A 19504-nucleotide genomic window follows, 5' to 3' on the forward strand; every position below is an offset into this window, starting at 1 on the left:
GTCTTGCTTTCCTTAGCAACCAGCAGTGATTTAAATGAGAGACTGGAATATAAATAGGAGAGGGATTGAATATATTCATATAACTGTAAACTCACAGAACAATAGTTTTTGGCTAGTGAAATGAAAAAAAAAAATTCTATATAGGCATCCATGGGCCATCCTCACAAAACTACTGTATATGTTTATGAATATACTGTTTGTATACATATAAGAATATGCTATTTTTCACTTTTTAATCATTTCTTGAAAAAAATGTTAACATTTGAATGTGAAAATGTGTTTCTGACCCACTTAAAATCAAGACGACAAAATCAATCAAAGCAGGGAAAAAGTTTTAAGAATTTAAAAAACAGACCCCCACATTTCTTGTGGCTTTAAACTGCAGTTGAACATGGAGGGATGGGATTCAGTTAATTGATTGGTCAAATATTTTCTAATAGATTTGGAATTTGTCCACATCCAAAAATGATGGCATTGGTGTATGCTAAATTGGCTAAATGTTTGCTAAAGTTTCAGCACTGCTGCGACTCTGTCTATTATTGCATTAATTACTGATGAGTCCTTGTAGTAAAAGTTGAGTACAAGTTTACCTGGGTGGGAGTGTATAATTTGGGGAAAAATAAAATAATAGTATCAATAAAAATGGCTAAAAATGATCTTGGTCCCTGGGTTTTGCTTTCCTACAGCTTTTAAGCCCCTTTTTTTAGAGCCCTGTGACTTTTAACAGAAGAGTTTTTTTTCTGCCCATGTTTCCTTTTAACATAAGTGGTTAATAAAGGATGTTTTCGGGGAGGATATTACCAGCACAGACACACTTACGATTGGCCCACTGACCCAAGCAGGAAGAAAAAAGAGATTAGAGAAATATATAAGGATTTCCCTTGCCTTCATGCCCAGTGGTCTCAGGTTACATTGCTGCACTCAGCATGAGCACACTGGCAGTGTGCAGGAGCATCTACACGGAAGAGCAGTTTCACAAGACCTATGGCACTCCTAAGGATCTAGCCAGGCCTCCCTTGAGTTTAAGAGACAGAATAGCAAGGAGCTGTACATGCTCTGCCCATGCCTTCCTCCATTTACTGAAGCGCAGGGTGCCAATTCTGAGTTGGCTGCCCAGGTACAAACTAAAGAAATGGCTGCTTGGGGACCTGATTGCTGGCTTGACGGTGGGCATTGTCCACATCCCACAAGGTATGTCATTTGGTTTGGGTTTTATTTATTTATTTATTTTGCACAATTACAAGGAATTTAATAACAATCAGGAAAGGAAGCCTTATTCCACACTATCACATTTCAGGTCTGGCTGCAAAACAATGTGCTTATTTTTACATTAGTGAGTGCAAATGAACACATTTTTTTGCAGCTAAACCTACAATATATCCTTTCTTGTAAATAGATTTGAATACATTTAGGAGGAGGTATATTACAAGAACTAGCTCTAGGTTATTTGTCCTTAGAAGGTGATCTCTATCTATATAATCATTCAGCACTGTTGTTTCTAGTTACATTTATGCCAATTTTCTAGTAAGTTACTGTGGTACAACCATCTGCACTACCAAGTGATGTCCGTTTTGACACATTCTGCTCTGTCCATATTCCTTGGACATTTATGAAAAGATAAAGCTGTTTGTTATTGTTCAATTATCTCTTCCAGTACAAGAATAGTTTCGGGCTTTAAACAGTGACAGATTTTCATCAAGGGAAATGTGATCAGTAGTTAAGTGAATACAGTATCAAGTATTTATCTCTATTGTGATTGGATTAGTGGAAGAGTATATATGCTGAGGACTTCCCATACCAGTCAGTTGAACTGAAGAAGCTGCTCGGATGAGTAGTGAAATGTCTTCAATGATAACCTAACAAGTCCAGTTGCTTTAGATTTATTTATACTAGATATTTATCTCTCTATTTGTATGTATGTATAACTTTATTTATAAAGCGCCACAAGGGTACGCAGCGCTGTACAGTCTTACAGAATACAAAATTACACACAGGGAGGACAAGTCATATAATAAATAAATACAATAAATACATATATGTATATATATATATATATATATATATATTACTCTATTTAGTAAGGACCCCCGGTGCTGGGCTCTTCCTTGGTTTGTTATTACATTAGATAATATCTGTCTCATACTTAATGCTTGACATACCATGGGTGATAGATACGTCTTAACAAATTCAGTTTCATGTTCTCTGATCATCAAAATTAGTATAGGTATGGGACCTGTTATCCAGATTGCTTGGGACCTGGGGTTTTCTACATTTCTATCATTTGGATCTCCATACCTTATGCCTACCAAAAAATTTAGAAAAAGAAAATCACTTCTAATAATCTGAATTATTTTATTAAAATGGAGTCTATGGGAAATGGCCTTCCTGTATTTATGAGCTTTCTGGATAATGGGTTTCCGGATAACGAATCCCATACCTGTATAAGGGAAACTGTTTTAGGTGAAAGTATTCTCCAGCCAAGTGTCATTTTTGCTGTTAAATGTGACATTAGGACTGCATTTGCGTTAATTCTGCAGAACTGGATGCAATTGCCCAAGATGCAGTGCAACAGTAGCACACTGCATGGATGTTGTACCATTTCCCCCTAAATTGGCATAGGAGCTTGCACCCTAGCATTATCACTGACCTAAATAAATACAATTTTTGCACCTGGTCAGAGGTGCAATGCTACTTGCAGTACTCAAGTCATTCATAGTATTTTTTACCTAACTTATTGTGTAGCATACTTTGTGCTTCCCATTAAGGTCTGATCTGCTGATGGATGTAACTTTTTGACAGTTAAAAAAACAATTGTATTCCACTAGTATCTTTCAGAATTCACTATTGCCAGTAAACTTTTCGTTGTCCACTACTGAGCTAAAAAAAGCATTGGGTGAAGAAGCATTGTGAAGAACAAATCTCATGTCTTTTATTAACTTGTAGTTCACTTAAGGAAAGCCCTGGAGCTATAAGCGCAGGGGCTGCATGACAAGGGATCCGAATAACCAGCAGCCAGATTACACTGGTTATGTTTAGAGATTGGCAGAACTAGGTTTAACTGTGATTAAGTGAGAAGGAAAGAGTTAAGGCAGGAGATATGTCAGGAGTTTCTCTTCTTTTTGTTTCCATATTATCTATTAATAATTGAATTTGGATGTTTTCCTGAATGCATTGTTATATTGTGCTTTCTGTATCTTTATACTGTCAGCATTGTATTTAATTCATGTTAACTACGATTGCTTGATCCAGGGAATGTTTCCGATCACCAAGGGGGTCAGGAAGGAATTTTTTGCCTCTTGAAGCATAATTGGCACCAGCTTCAAGTTGGGTTTTTTGCCTTCTTCTGGATCAAAACAGTGGATATATGATAATATATTTTAAGTGTTATTTGTCACAGCAGCGGTAGGACCTTGGCAGAGTACTGCAATGGTAAATTTAGCAGAGGGAGAAAGGAGGTTCTCTTCTTTGACTGCACAGTGGATTGATAGATACAGACACTACTACTGCTTGTGCTAGGTGACAGCCTGCTTGGATTTCCTACCATCGAGACACTGCAGATTCAGGACCGGCAGCAGGGCTGCTGAACTTCTCTCATGGTTGGTAATGCAGCTCCTGCTGGTAGCAGAGTTTGGGGCCACCCTCTCTGTAGGTAGCGGCAGTCTAATACTCATTCAAGTCTTCAGCGAGGAACGGCAGAGCATAGTAGTGACCTCTTATGGAATTCTGGCTTTAGAATATTGCCTTTGGTTAGGCTGGCATGGTCCTATTTATTTGATAAAATGTGAATAAATGCTGTGGCCATTTTCTCCACCTCTGTCTCATGGTGTTTCATTAAAGTATGTAACAAGGGGGTTCAGTGGGGTGCCTCAAGGCGAAGGGTCAAGTGAGGAGTCCCCTTGTCATGTCATTGATGACATTATTGAAGTTGGCAGTTGGCTGAATAGGTTGGTTCCATTGCTTCCCACTTTAGCTTTAGACATACGTATGATAAGATCCTTGCAATAGGAGCTCACAAAATGTTGATAATTACTAATTGCTAATTATTTTGCCCTATTTGACACCATTTCACCCAGCACCCAGTCATAGTGACACAAGAAATTGTGGGCAAAATAATATTTTTTCTCTAGAATTAGCAACAATTTGGACCAATTTGTATTCATCATACCCTAAGCTGGCAGTTTAGCAGCTGAGTGGTGAAACTAGAGAGCCCAGAAACTTGTTTAAACAATCTGCAGGTAAATGGTAGAACTGAAATATTTTTTTCATGAATAAATATATTATTTAAGTATAAGTATAAGTTAATAATTTTCTTTTGGAAACACAATAAGTGGTTGCAGTTTTTCAAGTAATATAGTAGTATGATGTGAAGTTTACAGTAATAGACTTATAGCCTTATAGGTAACACAATATGACAAACTCTTATAGGAGCGCTCTTATACAGAAATTTACTTTTTCATATTCTATATTAGAATTATATACACACATTATTATGGGTGCAAAGGCACAGACTGTTTTCTTTAGGTGAATTATGACCAAAATGGAAGAAAATACAACTTCTAGAATAGCCCATTGCACATCCCGGCAAATGTACCACACCATGGTGCAAAAGCGAGAAAATGTTGTCATATAATGAAAACATGCATGTAGCAATACATCTCCAGTACAAACAACTGCATATACATACCGCCAGTGTTCACAGTGCAAATTAGTTAAAGCAGACACGTTGTGCATAATGATGAGAAATCCCAGTGTTTCAGAAATGCATGTTAAATTTGCTAGTGTGCGCACTGGGCTCTTTTAGAAGTTGTAGCATTATAGGTAACATGTCCATAGTACCTAGTCAGCAGTTAGCTAAGGTCAGGGAACTGCAGTTAAACTAAGATCTACATTTTTATTGATTAATATGGGTTACTATAAATGGGTAAAGTCTACCACAGTTTTGTGCTTTCCCATCCTTTAGAGTTTGATCAAAAGGACAAATCTTGCATTGCAACATTTGCTGAAAGCCCCATTACCTTATATCAAGGTTACAGATCTGTCTGTCTATCTATTTATATCTATCTATAAACCAAATAGGTCTTTAACATGTATTTCAACATGGGTTTCTAGAAATATCATGTAATGCAAATAAACCTTCACCCATAAAATCTCATCCCTCCAGGCTGGGCCAGTTACTTTTGGTCCGCTTTGAGGGCCAGTCCAACAGTTTGAGAGCCCCTGACTGAATGTAGGTAACTAGAGCAGAATGTCTTCAGAGAACCAACCCTCCACTGCTCTTGGAAAATAAACCATGGCAGAGAAATACTTTCCACTACACCAGGAAGACTAGACCATCTACAGTATGTCAAACAAATCCTGTAACATCTCTCTGAACCGGTCATACATAATATTTACAATATTATTTACAATATTAGTCTACAAAAAACATTTTGCATGGCACTGGAAATGAATCACAATGTTTAAATCAACGTTTATTGTCTTTTAGGCATGGCATTTGCCCTTTTGACTTCAGTGGCACCAGTTCATGGTCTTTACACCTCCTTCTTCCCTGTTGTACTTTATATGCTCCTTGGAACTGGACATCATGTTTCTACCGGTGAGATGCAAGTAACTTGTAATGCAAGTCCTTGTAATGTAAATGCATTAAATACAGCCTTGCAAAGGTTTTCTATGGTCAGGAGTAGCGATGAGCACATCTGTCCCATTTTTACTTTGCCAAAAAGTTCAGTTCCTGGAGAAAACATCACTAGGCACGAGCAGATGCATTGCTTTATATTTATTCTGTGGTGCAGTCCCCTCTATTTGTCTGTTTACCAAATGGCAGGTGAACGAAGGGGCTAAACCTGTTACAAAGTTGGGTTTACCATTATTTAGTTTTTATGTTCTCCCTGTGTCTATGTGGATTTGCTCCCACACTCCAAAAGCTTACAGGCCATTATTTGGCTCCTGATAGAAACATGGTGGTTCTATCTATGTAAATAATAAATAAATAGCCACTGTTTCTGTAATCTAATATAAGAAGTAGAAATAGCATTTCAAGAAGCTATGTTCTTATATAAAAGCAATTTCTGACCAGCATACCCCAGTGACAAAAGTTGTGTACACTGATGTGAACAATACAGCATTTAATTCTATACAGTTATGGTACAAAAGATATTGGATTGTTATAGTAAATTATTGTTTCAACTCGGGTAGTGATGAGCGAAATTTTTTGCTAAGCATGGATTAGCGGTAAATTTGCTTTTCGCCATTAGCGGAAAAATGGAAAAAAATTGACATTCACGTCAAAAAAAGGACATGCATCAAAAACAATTTTTTTGCCGCACATCAAATTCAGCATTTTGCAAATCTTTCCAAAGTTTTGCTAATTCATCTGTAAAACGAAACAGATGTGTTCATCTAGACTCAGGGTCACCAATGCATAAAAACAATAATATTACTTTTCTCTCAAAGGGCAACTATACATTTAATTTTTATTATTGGTTTGGATTTGTCTAATGGAATTATTGAAAATTCTAAATATATTTTTATATTTCCATTGGCTTTATTTTCACCAAACTTTTATGCATGCCATGCTCCTATCCTAAGCCACCACTGTTTTTCTGGCTGGCCACAAGTAGTGTAAATGATATTATCCATGTCATTATTATTATTCTCCCCTATTTATTTAGCCTATATATTCCACTGCTCTCTACAGAGAATATATATTAATTACATCGGTCCCTGCCAAAGTTGTACTTACATTATACATTCCTAAAATATTTACATACAGAGGTCAGTTTTATCAGTTGCCCATTAACCTTCCTGTCAGAGGCAGGCCAAATAGTATTTGCACCCAAGGCGATACTACTTGGCCCGGCTCTTCCTCCTCTACCCCTCTCCTGGCACATCACCCCTGCCCCCACCATTCACTGCTTTTCGCCGCTCCCTCCTTGGAGGACGCAGCAGAGATACCTTGGGTGGTGCAGGGCCCCTGGGGTGGTAGCCCTGGTCGGCCCTGTACAACCCAGTCCGACCCTGTAGAGCTGCACAATATTGCTAGTGCCAGAATTGTATTATAAGCTGTATCATTGTGTAATTTTGTATCTCTAGGTACCTTTGCTGTGCTGAGTCTAATGACTGGCTCTGTGATTGATGAACATCTGCCCCAGAATCCTTTGGATAGAAATCTCACAAGTGAAGAGCAGTCAGATATATATGCTCAACGCATAGGAATGGCTGCTGCTATTGCTTTTCTTATAGGCGTCATAATGGTAAGTACAGATGTTGCTCTTGTACTGTTGTAGGTTGTGGATGTTTCTCTCGCTTTAATTTCAATTCTTGCCTATTTATTTGAAGGATGTGTAAACCCCCACAAAAAATGTAATCAGTAAACAGCCTCTTTGAAATCTTTACCTGCCACTCCTTTTGTCCAAAGGTTAAAAGTAAGGCTGCAGCATCCCCTTAATCACTTACAATTCCTTCTCCTCCTGTAACCTCCCTTAGGAACTGACTTTGGCTCTTAGCTCACTGAGCATGCTCAGTTCTTCTCAACTCAGGTTACCAAACACACCCTCCAGTCTAGCAGCCAATGTAGAGATGGCAAAGTTGGTTTCATACAAACTCTGCTGTAGCTCTGCACTGCTGGAGAACCATGTTTTTTCTCCTAACCTCCTCTCTAGGAGTGCTTTTTTTACTGCAAAACAAACACAGAGAAATTCTAATAATGTCCACACCCAGTGGCCTTTATATTGTACTATCATAAATATCTTCTCACCAAACCCCACCTCATCAAGAGGCTTTTGAGAGCGAAGGGTCATGCTTAAGTCTTGGGAAAGACACTGAGTAGGAGAAACAATAATGGGCTTATTTATCAGTTTTCGAGTTTGAGAATTCAAGTTTGTTTTTCTAGATCAAATAACCTAACATATGGAATGATCGCTTAGTTGTTAATAAGTAAAACTTATGTGAATAAAAAACTTGAATACCTTAAATTCGAGTTTGAAAATATGGCTTGTCTTACCTGGGACAACTCCAGCCAGGTTTCTCCAGTTTTTTGGACTTAATAAATACCAGATATTTGAGTTTTTGAACCATAACACAAATTTGAGGGTCTTTTTGTAGCCCCAAAAAAACTAGAATCATGAAAAAAATTCAAACTTGAACATTGATAAATCCCCCCTAATTGTGCATTGCGCAGTGTTGGCTCCTCCTAAAAGCACAGGATCAGCCACAATGCACTGAGATGGCTCCTTACATATTAATATTTACACCTAAAATCTGGCAAATTGTATATGTTACCAGTGAGCATGTTAACAAGAATTTCTATGCAGCTCCTTCTGTTGTACAATGATAAATACCTTGCATCTCCAACCTCTGTTTTTGCAGGTAGCAATGTTTGTGCTGCAGCTCGGCTTTCTCTCCACGTATCTCTCTGAGCCCATAGTGAAAGCCTTTACCAATGCTGCTGCTTTTCATGTCACCATTTCCCAGATTCAGAACATGCTGGGTCTACCCCTCCCACGCTTCACTGGATCTTTCACCATTTTTAAGGTAAGTCAAGGACAATACCCACTGCATATTTTGAACAATAAAATCCTGAAAAAACAGCTATTGGTATTCTTTCAAAGATTTCTTACTGGATGATTCAGAACAAACCTATCCGACACAACATCTTGCTTTGTATGGCGCCAAAGTAATAAAATAACAGGTTATTAAATGAAAAGATTCTGATAATGCTTCTGACCATGGGCGTCCGCAGAAAATTTTCCAAGGGGGGGCAAGTAAGCTAGTATCATCCTGCAACAGACAAATATATATATATATATATATATATAAATATATATTTTTTTTTTGCAGGATGATACTAGGGGAGGCTAAAGATGGCCCATACACAGACTGACCTACAGCTAATGTGACACTTAGTGGATTCGCTGCTGGCGTAAAAAGTTAACCTCCCAACTACCTCTTGCCGTTCCCACTGACTCCCAGGGATACTGTACAAAAGTGCGGGGGGGGCTTTTTTGTTTTTACCCTAAAATGTTTAGTATGTTAAAGTATTTATACGCGCATTTCTGTGAGGGGATCTGCAAACATTTGTGTTTGTGATCAGGGCTAGTTCGCATTCAAATTCACTTTTATTTTTAATGGTTTTTCAGTTATTTAGCTTTTTGTTCAGCAGCTCTCCATTTGGTATTTCAGCAGCTATCTGGTTGCTAGGGTCTTATTTACCCTAGCAACCAGGTAGTGGTTTAAACAAGAGATGGGAATATGAATAGTTAAGGGGCCTACTTGGAAAAATAAGTAATACAAAATTATAATAATAATAAAATTGTAGCCTCACAGAGCAATATTTTTGGCCCCCATTTGAAATCTGTATAGAGGCAGAACAGAGGCCTGTGTATAGTACCTGGGTATAGTACCTGTGTATAGTGCCTGTGTATAGTACCTGGGTATAGTACCTGGGTATAGTACCTGTGTATAGTGCCTGTGTATAGTACCTGGGTATAGTACCTGTTTATAGTGCCTGTGTATAGTACCTGGGTATAGTACCTGTGTATAGTGCCTGGGTATAGTACCTGGGTATAGTACCTGTTTATAGTGCCTGCGTATAGTGCCTGGGTATAGTACCTGGGTATAGTACCTGTGTATAGTGCCTGTGTATAGTGCCTGGGTATAGTACCTGCGTATAGTACCTGCGTATAGTGCCTGCGTATAGTGCCTGGGTATAGTGCCTGCGTATAGTGCCTGGGTATAGTGCCTGGGTATAGTACCTGTGTATAGTGCCTGGGTATAGTGCCTGGGTATAGTGCCTGGGTATAGTGCCTGGGTATAGTGCCTGCGTATAGTGCCTGGGTATAGTGCCTGGGTATAGTACCTGGGTATAGTACCTGGGTATAGTACCTGGGTATAGTGCCTGGGTATAGTGCCTGGGTATAGTACCTGGGTATAGTGCCTGGGTATAGTGCCTGGGTATAGTACCTGGGTATAGTACCTGTGTATAGTGCCTGTGTATAGTACCTGTGTATAGTACCTGTGTATAGTGCCTGTGTATAGTACCTGTGTATAGTGCCTGTGGGATGAAATCTGCAGCAAAAGTTGAGAGTTGGTTCTCAGGTAAAGTTACAGCTGCAGATTCTTCTTTTCAGTCTTCATTTGTTTCCAGTTTGCAAAATCTCCCGATCCCTGTGTGCATCTGTGCTCTGATTGGTCAATTTTACTGTCTGTCAAGGAAGCTGTGCTCTGATTGGAGAATCCACAAGAAGAAAGATCCAATCGGAGCACAGCAAAAACGGGCTTGAGGAGACAGTGCAGAAAGTAAGGTTTTTTTTGCTACTTTTCCAGGGGGGGGAAAAGTAGCCCCCCCCCCCCCCCCCCCCCCCGATGTCACCCACCCCGTGATGTCACTGCACTGATCCCCTGCCTGGAGCTTGAGCAAAAGAAAGGTGGCAATGCTGGGCCGAATGAGCAACTTCTGTACCTCAATACTAAATACAGAATCAATTAGGCTGAATGAACTATCTCTGTATCTCTGTACTACATACGGAATCAACTGTAGTCTTTATCATCATCATTTATTGCTATAGTGCCACCAAGTGAAGTCCTTTTAAATTTATTTATAACAAACAGGGGAACAATAATTTAACAAACAAGGGTTTGTTGTATATGAGTTAAAATATATCCTTGCACCAGTATTTCTTTAGTAAATACATGTATAATAGCCAATATCCTGCAATAACTTTTTTTTTCTTGTTTAGACATTAGTGTCAGTTGTCCAGTCTTTACCCATGACAAATGTGGCAGAACTAGTAATATCCATCCTTTGCCTAATAGTACTCATTCCAATAAAGGAACTTAATGCACGATTTCGGACCAAGCTAAGAACTCCGATCCCTGGGGAAATTGTTATGGTAAGGTTCAATACTTTATGTTATTACAAGTTAGGAGCTCCCATTCTTTTAGAGACTACAGTATACAGTATAAGGCTACAGTATGTTTAGTGATATTTTATATAGGAATTGATTTACTAATGAACTAGACAATTATGATTCATCCATGATCCTTAAGCTGGCCATACACGTACCAATGATATTGTACAAAACTTCGTTTTGTACGATATTCGGTGCGTGTATGGCAAGTCGGTGAGGCTACTGATATCGCAGAAGACTGCGGATATCGGACGACTCGCCGATCGGGTGGGTTAAAAGATTTCGATCGGGCGTCTGAGCAAGATCTGCCTTCAGGGCTGACGATTCAGCCCTGAACGTCTGTGGACATAGAATGACACATGAACAAATCATATCAAGTGTAAACACTAGTGATGAGCGAATCGGTCCTGTTTCGGTTTCCTGAAAAATTCATGAAACTGCTGAAAAATTAGCAAAACAATGAAAAACTAGCAAAATGCATTGAAGTCAGTAGTCGTTTTGTCTTAAAAAATTTTCTCAATCCAAAAGCATTAGTCAATTGGATTTTTTTCTCATGCCAAATGCATTCAAGTCAATGAATGTTTTTCTCACTCCTACCGTGCAAATTTGTACATACACAACTTTTTTTCTAACCTCATTAAAGTCAATATGCTTTTTCTCTCAGTAATTTTTTTTTTTGTGGTGAATTTTTGCTGCAGTTTTGTGAAAGAATTTGCTGATGGCTAAATGCTGATTTTTGCTGCAAACCCATGCCTGGAGAAAAAAAATGTGCTCATCACTAGTAAACACTTCAAATCTAACTAGACTGCATGTTATTACTGAGATACAGTTTCTTTTGTTAGGGCTCCTTTTTATTACAATTTTTGGCTTTATATTGGTATGTCAGGGAAATATTTGGAAATACCTTTTGGTCTATCTGAGTCCTTGCTATAACTCTGGCTAATTTCATTCATACTTATTCATACTCATTTTAAAGGAGATTTAGTTGATATAATTCGTACTGCAGTGTGTTTTATTGAAGTCTGAGCCTCTGTTTCCACTGCTTCTTCACTAAAGCCCATTATATTGTTCAGTTACCAGTTTAAAAGGACATAAGATTGCTTATTGACTGATAACTACCTGATACAGTTTATTTTTCTACAATGAGGACACTAAGCGGCTAATTTATCAACGTTTATATTCTAATGTTTTTCTGCAATTCAAATTTTTTTGTGCTAAAATCATGCATTTGGATTTTCAATCAAGCGGAAAAAAAAACCCAACATTTTTATTTTGAGCTTGAAGACCCATCAAAAATGATGGGTTAAATATGATTTTGAAACTAAATAAAGATTTATTAAATCGATGTACAGGTATGGGATCCCTTATCCGGAAACCCGTTATCCAGAAAGTTCCAAATTACGGAAAGGCCATCTTCCATAGACTCCATAATAAGCAAATCATTCTATTTTTAATAAATGATTTCCTTTTTCTCTGTAATAATAAAGCAGTATCTTGTATTTGATCCCAACTAAGATATAATTACCCCTTATTGGGGGCAGAACAAGCCTATTGGGTTTATTCAATATTTAAATGATGTTTAGCAGATTTAAGTTATGGCGATCCAAATTACAGAAAAATCCCTTATCCGGAAAACCCCAGGTCCTGAGCATTCTGGATAACAGATCCAATACATGTATAAGAGAAACAATGCATGTCTATTTTATTATTAATGCCAGGCTTTGTAAATCAATTTTTAGGTTCTGGTTGCTACAGGGGTCACCTTTGCTTCATCTCTGGATAGCCGATACAATGTTCAGATTGTAGGCAGCATACCAGCGGGGTAAGAATTTTAAGTTTTAGCAGCCGTAACTTACATGGACATATGTGCATGTGGGAAATATCTTAGCAACCCCCATACCTCATAGCATCTGTATAAGAACACTGGGACTCATTTATGAAGAGCCGGGCTGGGTACAGGTATAAAATCCATTATCCAGAAAGCTGTTATCCAGAAAGCTCCAAATTAAGGCAAAGCTATGTCCCAAGCATTCTGGATACAATCTGGATAACGTCATCTTCTCCCCTGCCTCTTACCATCGGGTTCCTCAAGGCTCTGTCCTGGGCCCCTTACTATTTTCTCTCTATACTTCCTTTACTTGGCAAATTAATCCATTCTTTTGTCTTTCAGTACCACCTCTATGCTAATTATACTCAGATCTATCTTTCCTCTAATCTCAACTCAGAGCTCCCAACTCCTCTCTCATTCCCTCCTCACACACTCGCATTCAAGACTTTGCAAGGGCTTTTCTGGAATTCGCTCCCACAATCTGTCCGACTTTCTTCCAATCTCTCTGCCTTCAAGAGATCTTTAAAAACACATTTATTTAGAGAAGCTTACCCTCATTTAATTTAACATAACCTCAGTGTGCTGCTAAAAGCAATACCCTGTGCCCCACCTCTCACATTCCCACACCTTGTGTCTTAACCGTCTCTCCTTGTAGACTGTAAGCTCTTTTGGGCAGGGCCCTCTTCACCTCTTGTAACGTTTATTGGTTGCTTATATGTTACTCTGTATGTCCAATGTATGAAACCCACTTATTGTACAGCGCTGCGGAATATGTTGGCGCTTTATAAATAAATGTTATTATTATTATTAATAATAATAATAACGGGTTCCATGCCTTAATCTGTCCCACCAAGGACCTAACTTTCCTTCAGAAAGGGTTAACTTATTCACTGCCAGAGACACCACAGTGAAGGGCAGGCCCACAGTCTGGGAGCTCATGATGTACAGTACACTGAAGGATGGCAGATTTCAATTCCAAGCATCTTCCCCAGTTTATTTCCCCAAATCATTTCTTCCTGTATGCTGCCTTCCACCTCAGCCAGTCAGCGGTAGCATTGCATTGTTATGATATGTAACAAATGGATAAGTTAATTTTGTAAAAAAAGTATGTGAAGAACTGCTGGTAGAATGGTATAATGCACTGACTTGGTTTAATGATAAGTCTAATGTAGATGTACATAAAAAATGAATGCACTTTTCTTGAAACGTACATACAGCTGCCTAATAGACATAATTAATATCAGTCATGTGATTTCAACTTGTATAATATCTCCCTTCTGTGTTCCTCATTAATACATACATATCTCTTTATAGTTTTCCAGCTCCAAAACTGCCATCACTGAAAGTCATCCCCAAGGTTGTTGGAGACACCATAGCCATAACATTTGTGGGTTACGCAGTGTCTGTCTCGCTTGCCATGATCTATGCAGAAAAGCACAGATACAGCATTGACCCAAACCAGGCAAGTACTGTCTGAGTATTCCCCACGTCTAGAATAAATGGTATTGCTACTGCTAGAGCAGGAGTTAGTATCCAACAAGGAGGGCTCTAATGGGAGGATACACAGATGTAATTGTTATTTTAATTCTATAAATACCAATAGGAATTTGGATGTTTTTTTCCCCCAGGAACTCTTGGCCCATGGGATATCCAATATTGTTTCTTCTTTGTTTACCTGCTTTCCCAGCTCAGCAACTTTGGCTACAACTAACATTCTTGAAAGTGCAGGAGGGCACACCCAGGTGAGGATTTCAATATGGTAAAATCTTGCAATATGCATTGGTATCATTTTAGTAATAAATGCACAAAGTCAATAAACCTTTATTTATTACCTGAATGTATGTATATCTTTATTTATAAAGTGCTACTTATGTACGCAGCGCTGTACAGTAGAATACATTAATACAAACAGGGGGTTAAAGATAATAGATAAATACAAAGTGCAACAATAAATACAAATAAATACAAGGTACAGTTGCAATAAGAGTCAAGAACACAAGATGATGGAGGTCCCTGCCCCGTAGAGCTTACAATCTATATATGAATGAATGACTCTTACTCGTACTGTACACATTTTGTTAGCCAAGACATAGGAGGAGAAAACACAAATTGTATCTCCAGGGTCCGCAACTCTAAAAAAATCAACAGATTTTTTATCAGCCTTAAGCATACTGGTACCATTGCTCTAAGAGCAGTCCAATTCTATAAGATAGTTTCAACCCCATCCAAGTTGTCAGATCAGACCATGACCCACAAGGATTCATTTAGTGATGGTAGATACATGGGTAGACATGAAAAATGAAAGCGGATCTACAGTTTGTGTGCCCTTGCCCTTATACCTTACACGTGCCCTGACCAGGCGTTAAATACAGGGTTCCCATTGTCTATAGGCAGTTAATGTTCTATTGTACTCAAGTAAAGTCCCCCTACCCCTGATGCCCCATTTCAATTTTTCTGGCACTGGTGGGGCTTCTGACCCTCCTGCCCCCTACTCTTACCACCACTGGGGGGGGGGGGGGGGGTGCTGAATTGCCAGAGTGTATATGTGCTTTCTACATTTCAAACTGAAGCACACAAATTTAACTTAAAGTTATTAGCAGAGGCATTTTGCTGCCCCTGGTAAAGTGCTGTAAGGTTCTCAACTTGCCTCATGGGAAAAGAAAAAATATTTCAGTCTCCACTAGCTGCCACCAGAGTTGGACTTGGGTGTGTGCGGCCCACTACACTACTACACACCCCCTCTGGGGCCCCTCCTGACTGACCAAAATATTGTGGGGGTGCAAGTACACTGGAATTCTTAGGATTTTGCTTTGTGGGCAAAAAACCATAACAGATTTCCATACAAATGTTTTGGCTTTTTTTTTCAATTAGCCCATTTCATGTTGTATGAGAATTGGTTGGAAGTAGTGCCACAATGGGTTAGACTCTTTTTAACCAGTCAGTTTTCATTAGTATTAGTGCATGTGCAAATTCTTGAAACTGACAGCCAAAAGTTACTGGGCTCCCTGTGAGTCTACGTTTACTTGTATGTATGTATGTATGTATATCTTTATTTATAAAGCGCTACTTATGTACGCAGCGCTGTACAGTAGAATACATTAATACAAACAGGGGGTTAAAGATAATGGATAAATACAAAGTACAACAATAAATACAAATAAATACAAGGTGCAGTTGCAATAAGAGTCCAAAACACAAGATGAAGGAGGTCCCTGCCCCGTAGAGCTTACAATCTATATGGGAGGGTAACTAACAGACACAAATGGGCAAATGTAAGTGCTGTAGGTCACAGTGGGTGGCATTAAAATATAAGTGCCAGTTCCCAGATCAGGTGCTGGGCGAGTGCTCCAAAATGTAGTCTGTAAGTTTAGTTTTAAAAAGACTGAGGGAGGATTCTCTCCGGAGGAAATCGGGGAGGGCATTTCAGATGTAAGGGGCAGCAAGGCAGAAAGGTTTAAGGCGGGAAACTGCAGTAGTAGTGGGGGGCGCAACCAAACGGTTGCTCTGCAAGGAACGAAGGAGTCGGCCAGGAACATACGGAGACACCAGGGAAGAGATGTAGTGAGGAGCAGAGGAATGGGGGGCTTTGAAGGTTAGGAGAAGGAGACACTATTCTTTGTTTAATAGGAAGCCACAATAAGGACTTTAGCAGGGGAAGGGCCTGAACTCTCCTGGATGAGAGGAGAAAATTCTGGCAGCAGTGTTTAATATAGACTGTAGGGGGGAAAGATTGGAGTTAGGGAGGCCGGTTAGCAGCAGGTTACAATAGTCAAGTCGGGATAGGATGAGGGCATGCATGATTAGCCTAGCTTCTAATGAACCTAAAGAAACAACAGTAATTCCTTCTTCCTTTTACAGCTGTCAGGCTTCTTCACCAGTGGTGTGGTCCTGATTGTACTGATTTGGATTGGACCTCTCTTTAACTACTTGCCAAAGGTTGGTGAGTTGCTGGTTTAATATGGCACGTGATTATACATACAAATTATTGGGCCATTTTTCTGCAGGTCTTACTTGCAAATAAGTCAAAAGCTAAGTTAAGTCAGCATTGCTGTTTTAGTAGAGCACTTTAAATTGTGTGGTAGCAAAAATATGTAACACTTTACTCCCCATAGGTAATCAATTTTGGAATGAAAATGGGGTACATTGGTTGTTTTATTTACAAAAAATAAATTCTGTATTTAAGAATATCCACCAAACATTTTTTTTAGATAGAAATTGTATTTCTTTCAGGGTACATATGTAATTGTGGCCATATAGACTGATAAAAAAATAATTTATTTTATTTATTTTTTTATTTAATTCATTTATATATATATTAACCAGTGTAGTGGGCCCCAATTAAATATATACACCAAAAAGAATCCATGTTGTGTCCAAAAATGTATTCTTGCATACAGAGTGTATTTTTTGTACATAAAGGGGCAGATTTATCAAAAAGTGAGTTTAGAGCTTAATACATTAAAACTCACCCAGGTTCTTTTCATTACTATGGGATTTTTAGAAGTGTATTCATAAAATGATGAGTTCTAACCTTTACCCATTGATGCTTCTAAAAATCATCCCATAGGAATGAACAGAATATAGGTGAGTTTTAATGTATAAAGCTCTAAACTCTGATAAATCTGATCCAAAGTGTACTTAAAAAAAATTTATAGCATGCGTATCGATTCACTCAGCGAGGATGATGAAAAAAACTATGCGATAAGCGTTATGATTCACTTCTAACGCTTAATATTCATTAAAAAGCATGCACCGATTCATCAAAGTCATTTCTAAATATCGCATTTGCGTTAATTAGCGAATAGAACGCATGATGAAGCGTTAAAGGTGTTAAGTGTGTACTTAAAAGCTATTAAAGTCTCTGCAATCTCACCGCTCTGCACTCTGCATAAAATAGTAATACCCATCAAATGAACACACCCTTTTAGTGAATCCGCATGCGTTTCGGAGTGAACATTATCTTGATTCTTTTGCTCTTATTCATCCATTGAATACCAATGCTGACATCTAGTGGCCACTGGATATATTTCCTGAAGAAGCTTGTATTCACTGAATTTGAACGTCAACCTAAACTGATGTAGGGACCCATAAGGTTGTATGTATGTATGTATGTATAACTTTATTTATAAAGCACCACAAGGGAACGCATCGCTGTTTTTTCCTTTTGATGACTGTTGTGTCATCTGCTTGTGCCAAGTCAATGTTTTCCTCTACATTGAACCCCTATTATATGCTAACCAAATCATTTTAGCTAAAAGATGTTTTCTTGAATTCCACTTTACACAAATATGAAAATAATTTTAGGACATGCTATAAAGTGACAGTAGATAAATAAAAGTCTGTAGCGTTATTAGAGTTGTATATTTGGGGGCACATTTAAGACAGGTATGAAATACAAAAAATTTGTATTTGGTCGCACTGTGCGTACTTTCTGCTTTGGTATCGTGACTATCCTTGGGCCAGGTTGGAGCTGCAGAGTGCCATTGAGCCCTATGGGAGACTTTCCTTGGGCCAGGTTGGAGCTGCAGAGTGCCATTGAGCCCTATGGGAGACTTTCCTTGGGCCGGGTTGGAGCTGCAGAGTGCCATTGAGCCCTATGGGAGACTTTCCTTGGGCCAGGTTGGAGCTGCAGAGTGCCATTGAGCCCTATGGGAGACTTTCCTTGGGCCGGGTTGGAGCTGCAGAGTGCCATTGAGCCCTATGGGAGACTTTCCTTGGGCCGGGTTGGAGCTGCAGAGTGCCATTGAGCCCTATGGGAGACTTTCCTTGGGCCGGGTTGGAGCTGCAGAGTGCCATTGAGCCCTATGGGAGACTTTCCTTGGGCCGGGTTGGAGCTGCAGAGTGCCATTGAGCCCTATGGGAGACTTTCCTTGGGCCGGGTTGGAGCTGCAGAGTGCCATTGAGCCCTATGGGAGACTTTCCTTGGCCGGTTGGAGCTGCAGAGTGCCATGAGCCTATGGGAGACTTCCTTGGCCGGGTTGGAGCTGCAGAGTGCCATTGAGCCCTATGGGAGACTTTCCTTGGGCCGGGTTGGAGCTGCAGAGTGCCATTGAGCCCTATGGGAGACTTTCCTTGGGCCGGGTTGGAGCTGCAGAGTGCCATTGAGCCCTATGGGAGACTTTCCTTGGGCCGGGTTGGAGCTGCAGAGTGCCATTGAGCCCTATGGGAGACTTTCCTTGGGCCGGGTTGGAGCTGCAGAGTGCCATTGAGCCCTATGGGAGACTTTCCTTGGGCCGGGTTGGAGCTGCAGAGTGCCATTGAGCCCTATGGGAGACTTTCCTTGGGCCGGGTTGGAGCTGCAGAGTGCCATTGAGCCCTATGGGAGACTTTCCTTGGGCCGGGTTGGAGCTGCAGAGTGCCATTGAGCCCTATGGGAGACTTTCCTTGGGCCGGGTTGGAGCTGCAGAGTGCCATTGAGCCCTATGGGAGACTTTCCTTGGGCCGGGTTGGAGCTGCAGAGTGCCATTGAGCCCTATGGGAGACTTTCCTTGGGCCGGGTTGGAGCTGCAGAGTGCCATTGAGCCTATGGGAGACTTTCCTTGGCCGGTTGGAGCTCAGAGTGCCATTGAGCCCTATGGGAGCTTTCCTTGGCCAGGTGGAGCTACAGAGTGCCATTGAGTCCCTATGGGAGACTTTCCTTGGGCCAGGTTGGAGCTGCAGAGTGCCATTGAGCCCTATGGGAGACTTTCCTTGGGCCAGGTTGGAGCTGCAGAGTGCCATTGAGCCCTATGGGAGACTTTCCTTGGGCCAGGTTGGAGCTGCAGAGTGC

At 39.9% G+C, this 19504-nt stretch overlaps 1 protein-coding gene across 2 annotated transcripts in view; it reads left to right on the forward strand.

The window, feature by feature from the left end:
- The first annotated feature begins 907 nt into the window (after window positions 1–907).
- Window positions 908–19504, forward strand: part of slc26a10 (solute carrier family 26 member 10) — a 30748-nt gene continuing 12151 nt past the window's right edge. For both annotated transcript variants that reach the window (XM_031897175.1, XM_031897176.1), the window contains exons 1-9: window positions 908–1191; window positions 5486–5596; window positions 7093–7253; window positions 8368–8532; window positions 10737–10889; window positions 12647–12729; window positions 14050–14197; window positions 14364–14477; window positions 16594–16671. In XM_031897175.1, the coding sequence (XP_031753035.1) occupies window positions 927–1191; window positions 5486–5596; window positions 7093–7253; window positions 8368–8532; window positions 10737–10889; window positions 12647–12729; window positions 14050–14197; window positions 14364–14477; window positions 16594–16671 (1278 nt within the window). In that variant the 5' untranslated portion in view covers window positions 908–926. The remainder of the gene's footprint in view (window positions 1192–5485; window positions 5597–7092; window positions 7254–8367; window positions 8533–10736; window positions 10890–12646; window positions 12730–14049; window positions 14198–14363; window positions 14478–16593; window positions 16672–19504) is intronic.

The sequence above is a fragment of the Xenopus tropicalis genome, chromosome 2 (assembly GCF_000004195.4).
Source record: "Xenopus tropicalis strain Nigerian chromosome 2, UCB_Xtro_10.0, whole genome shotgun sequence".
Lineage (NCBI taxonomy): Eukaryota > Metazoa > Chordata > Amphibia > Anura > Pipidae > Xenopus > Xenopus tropicalis.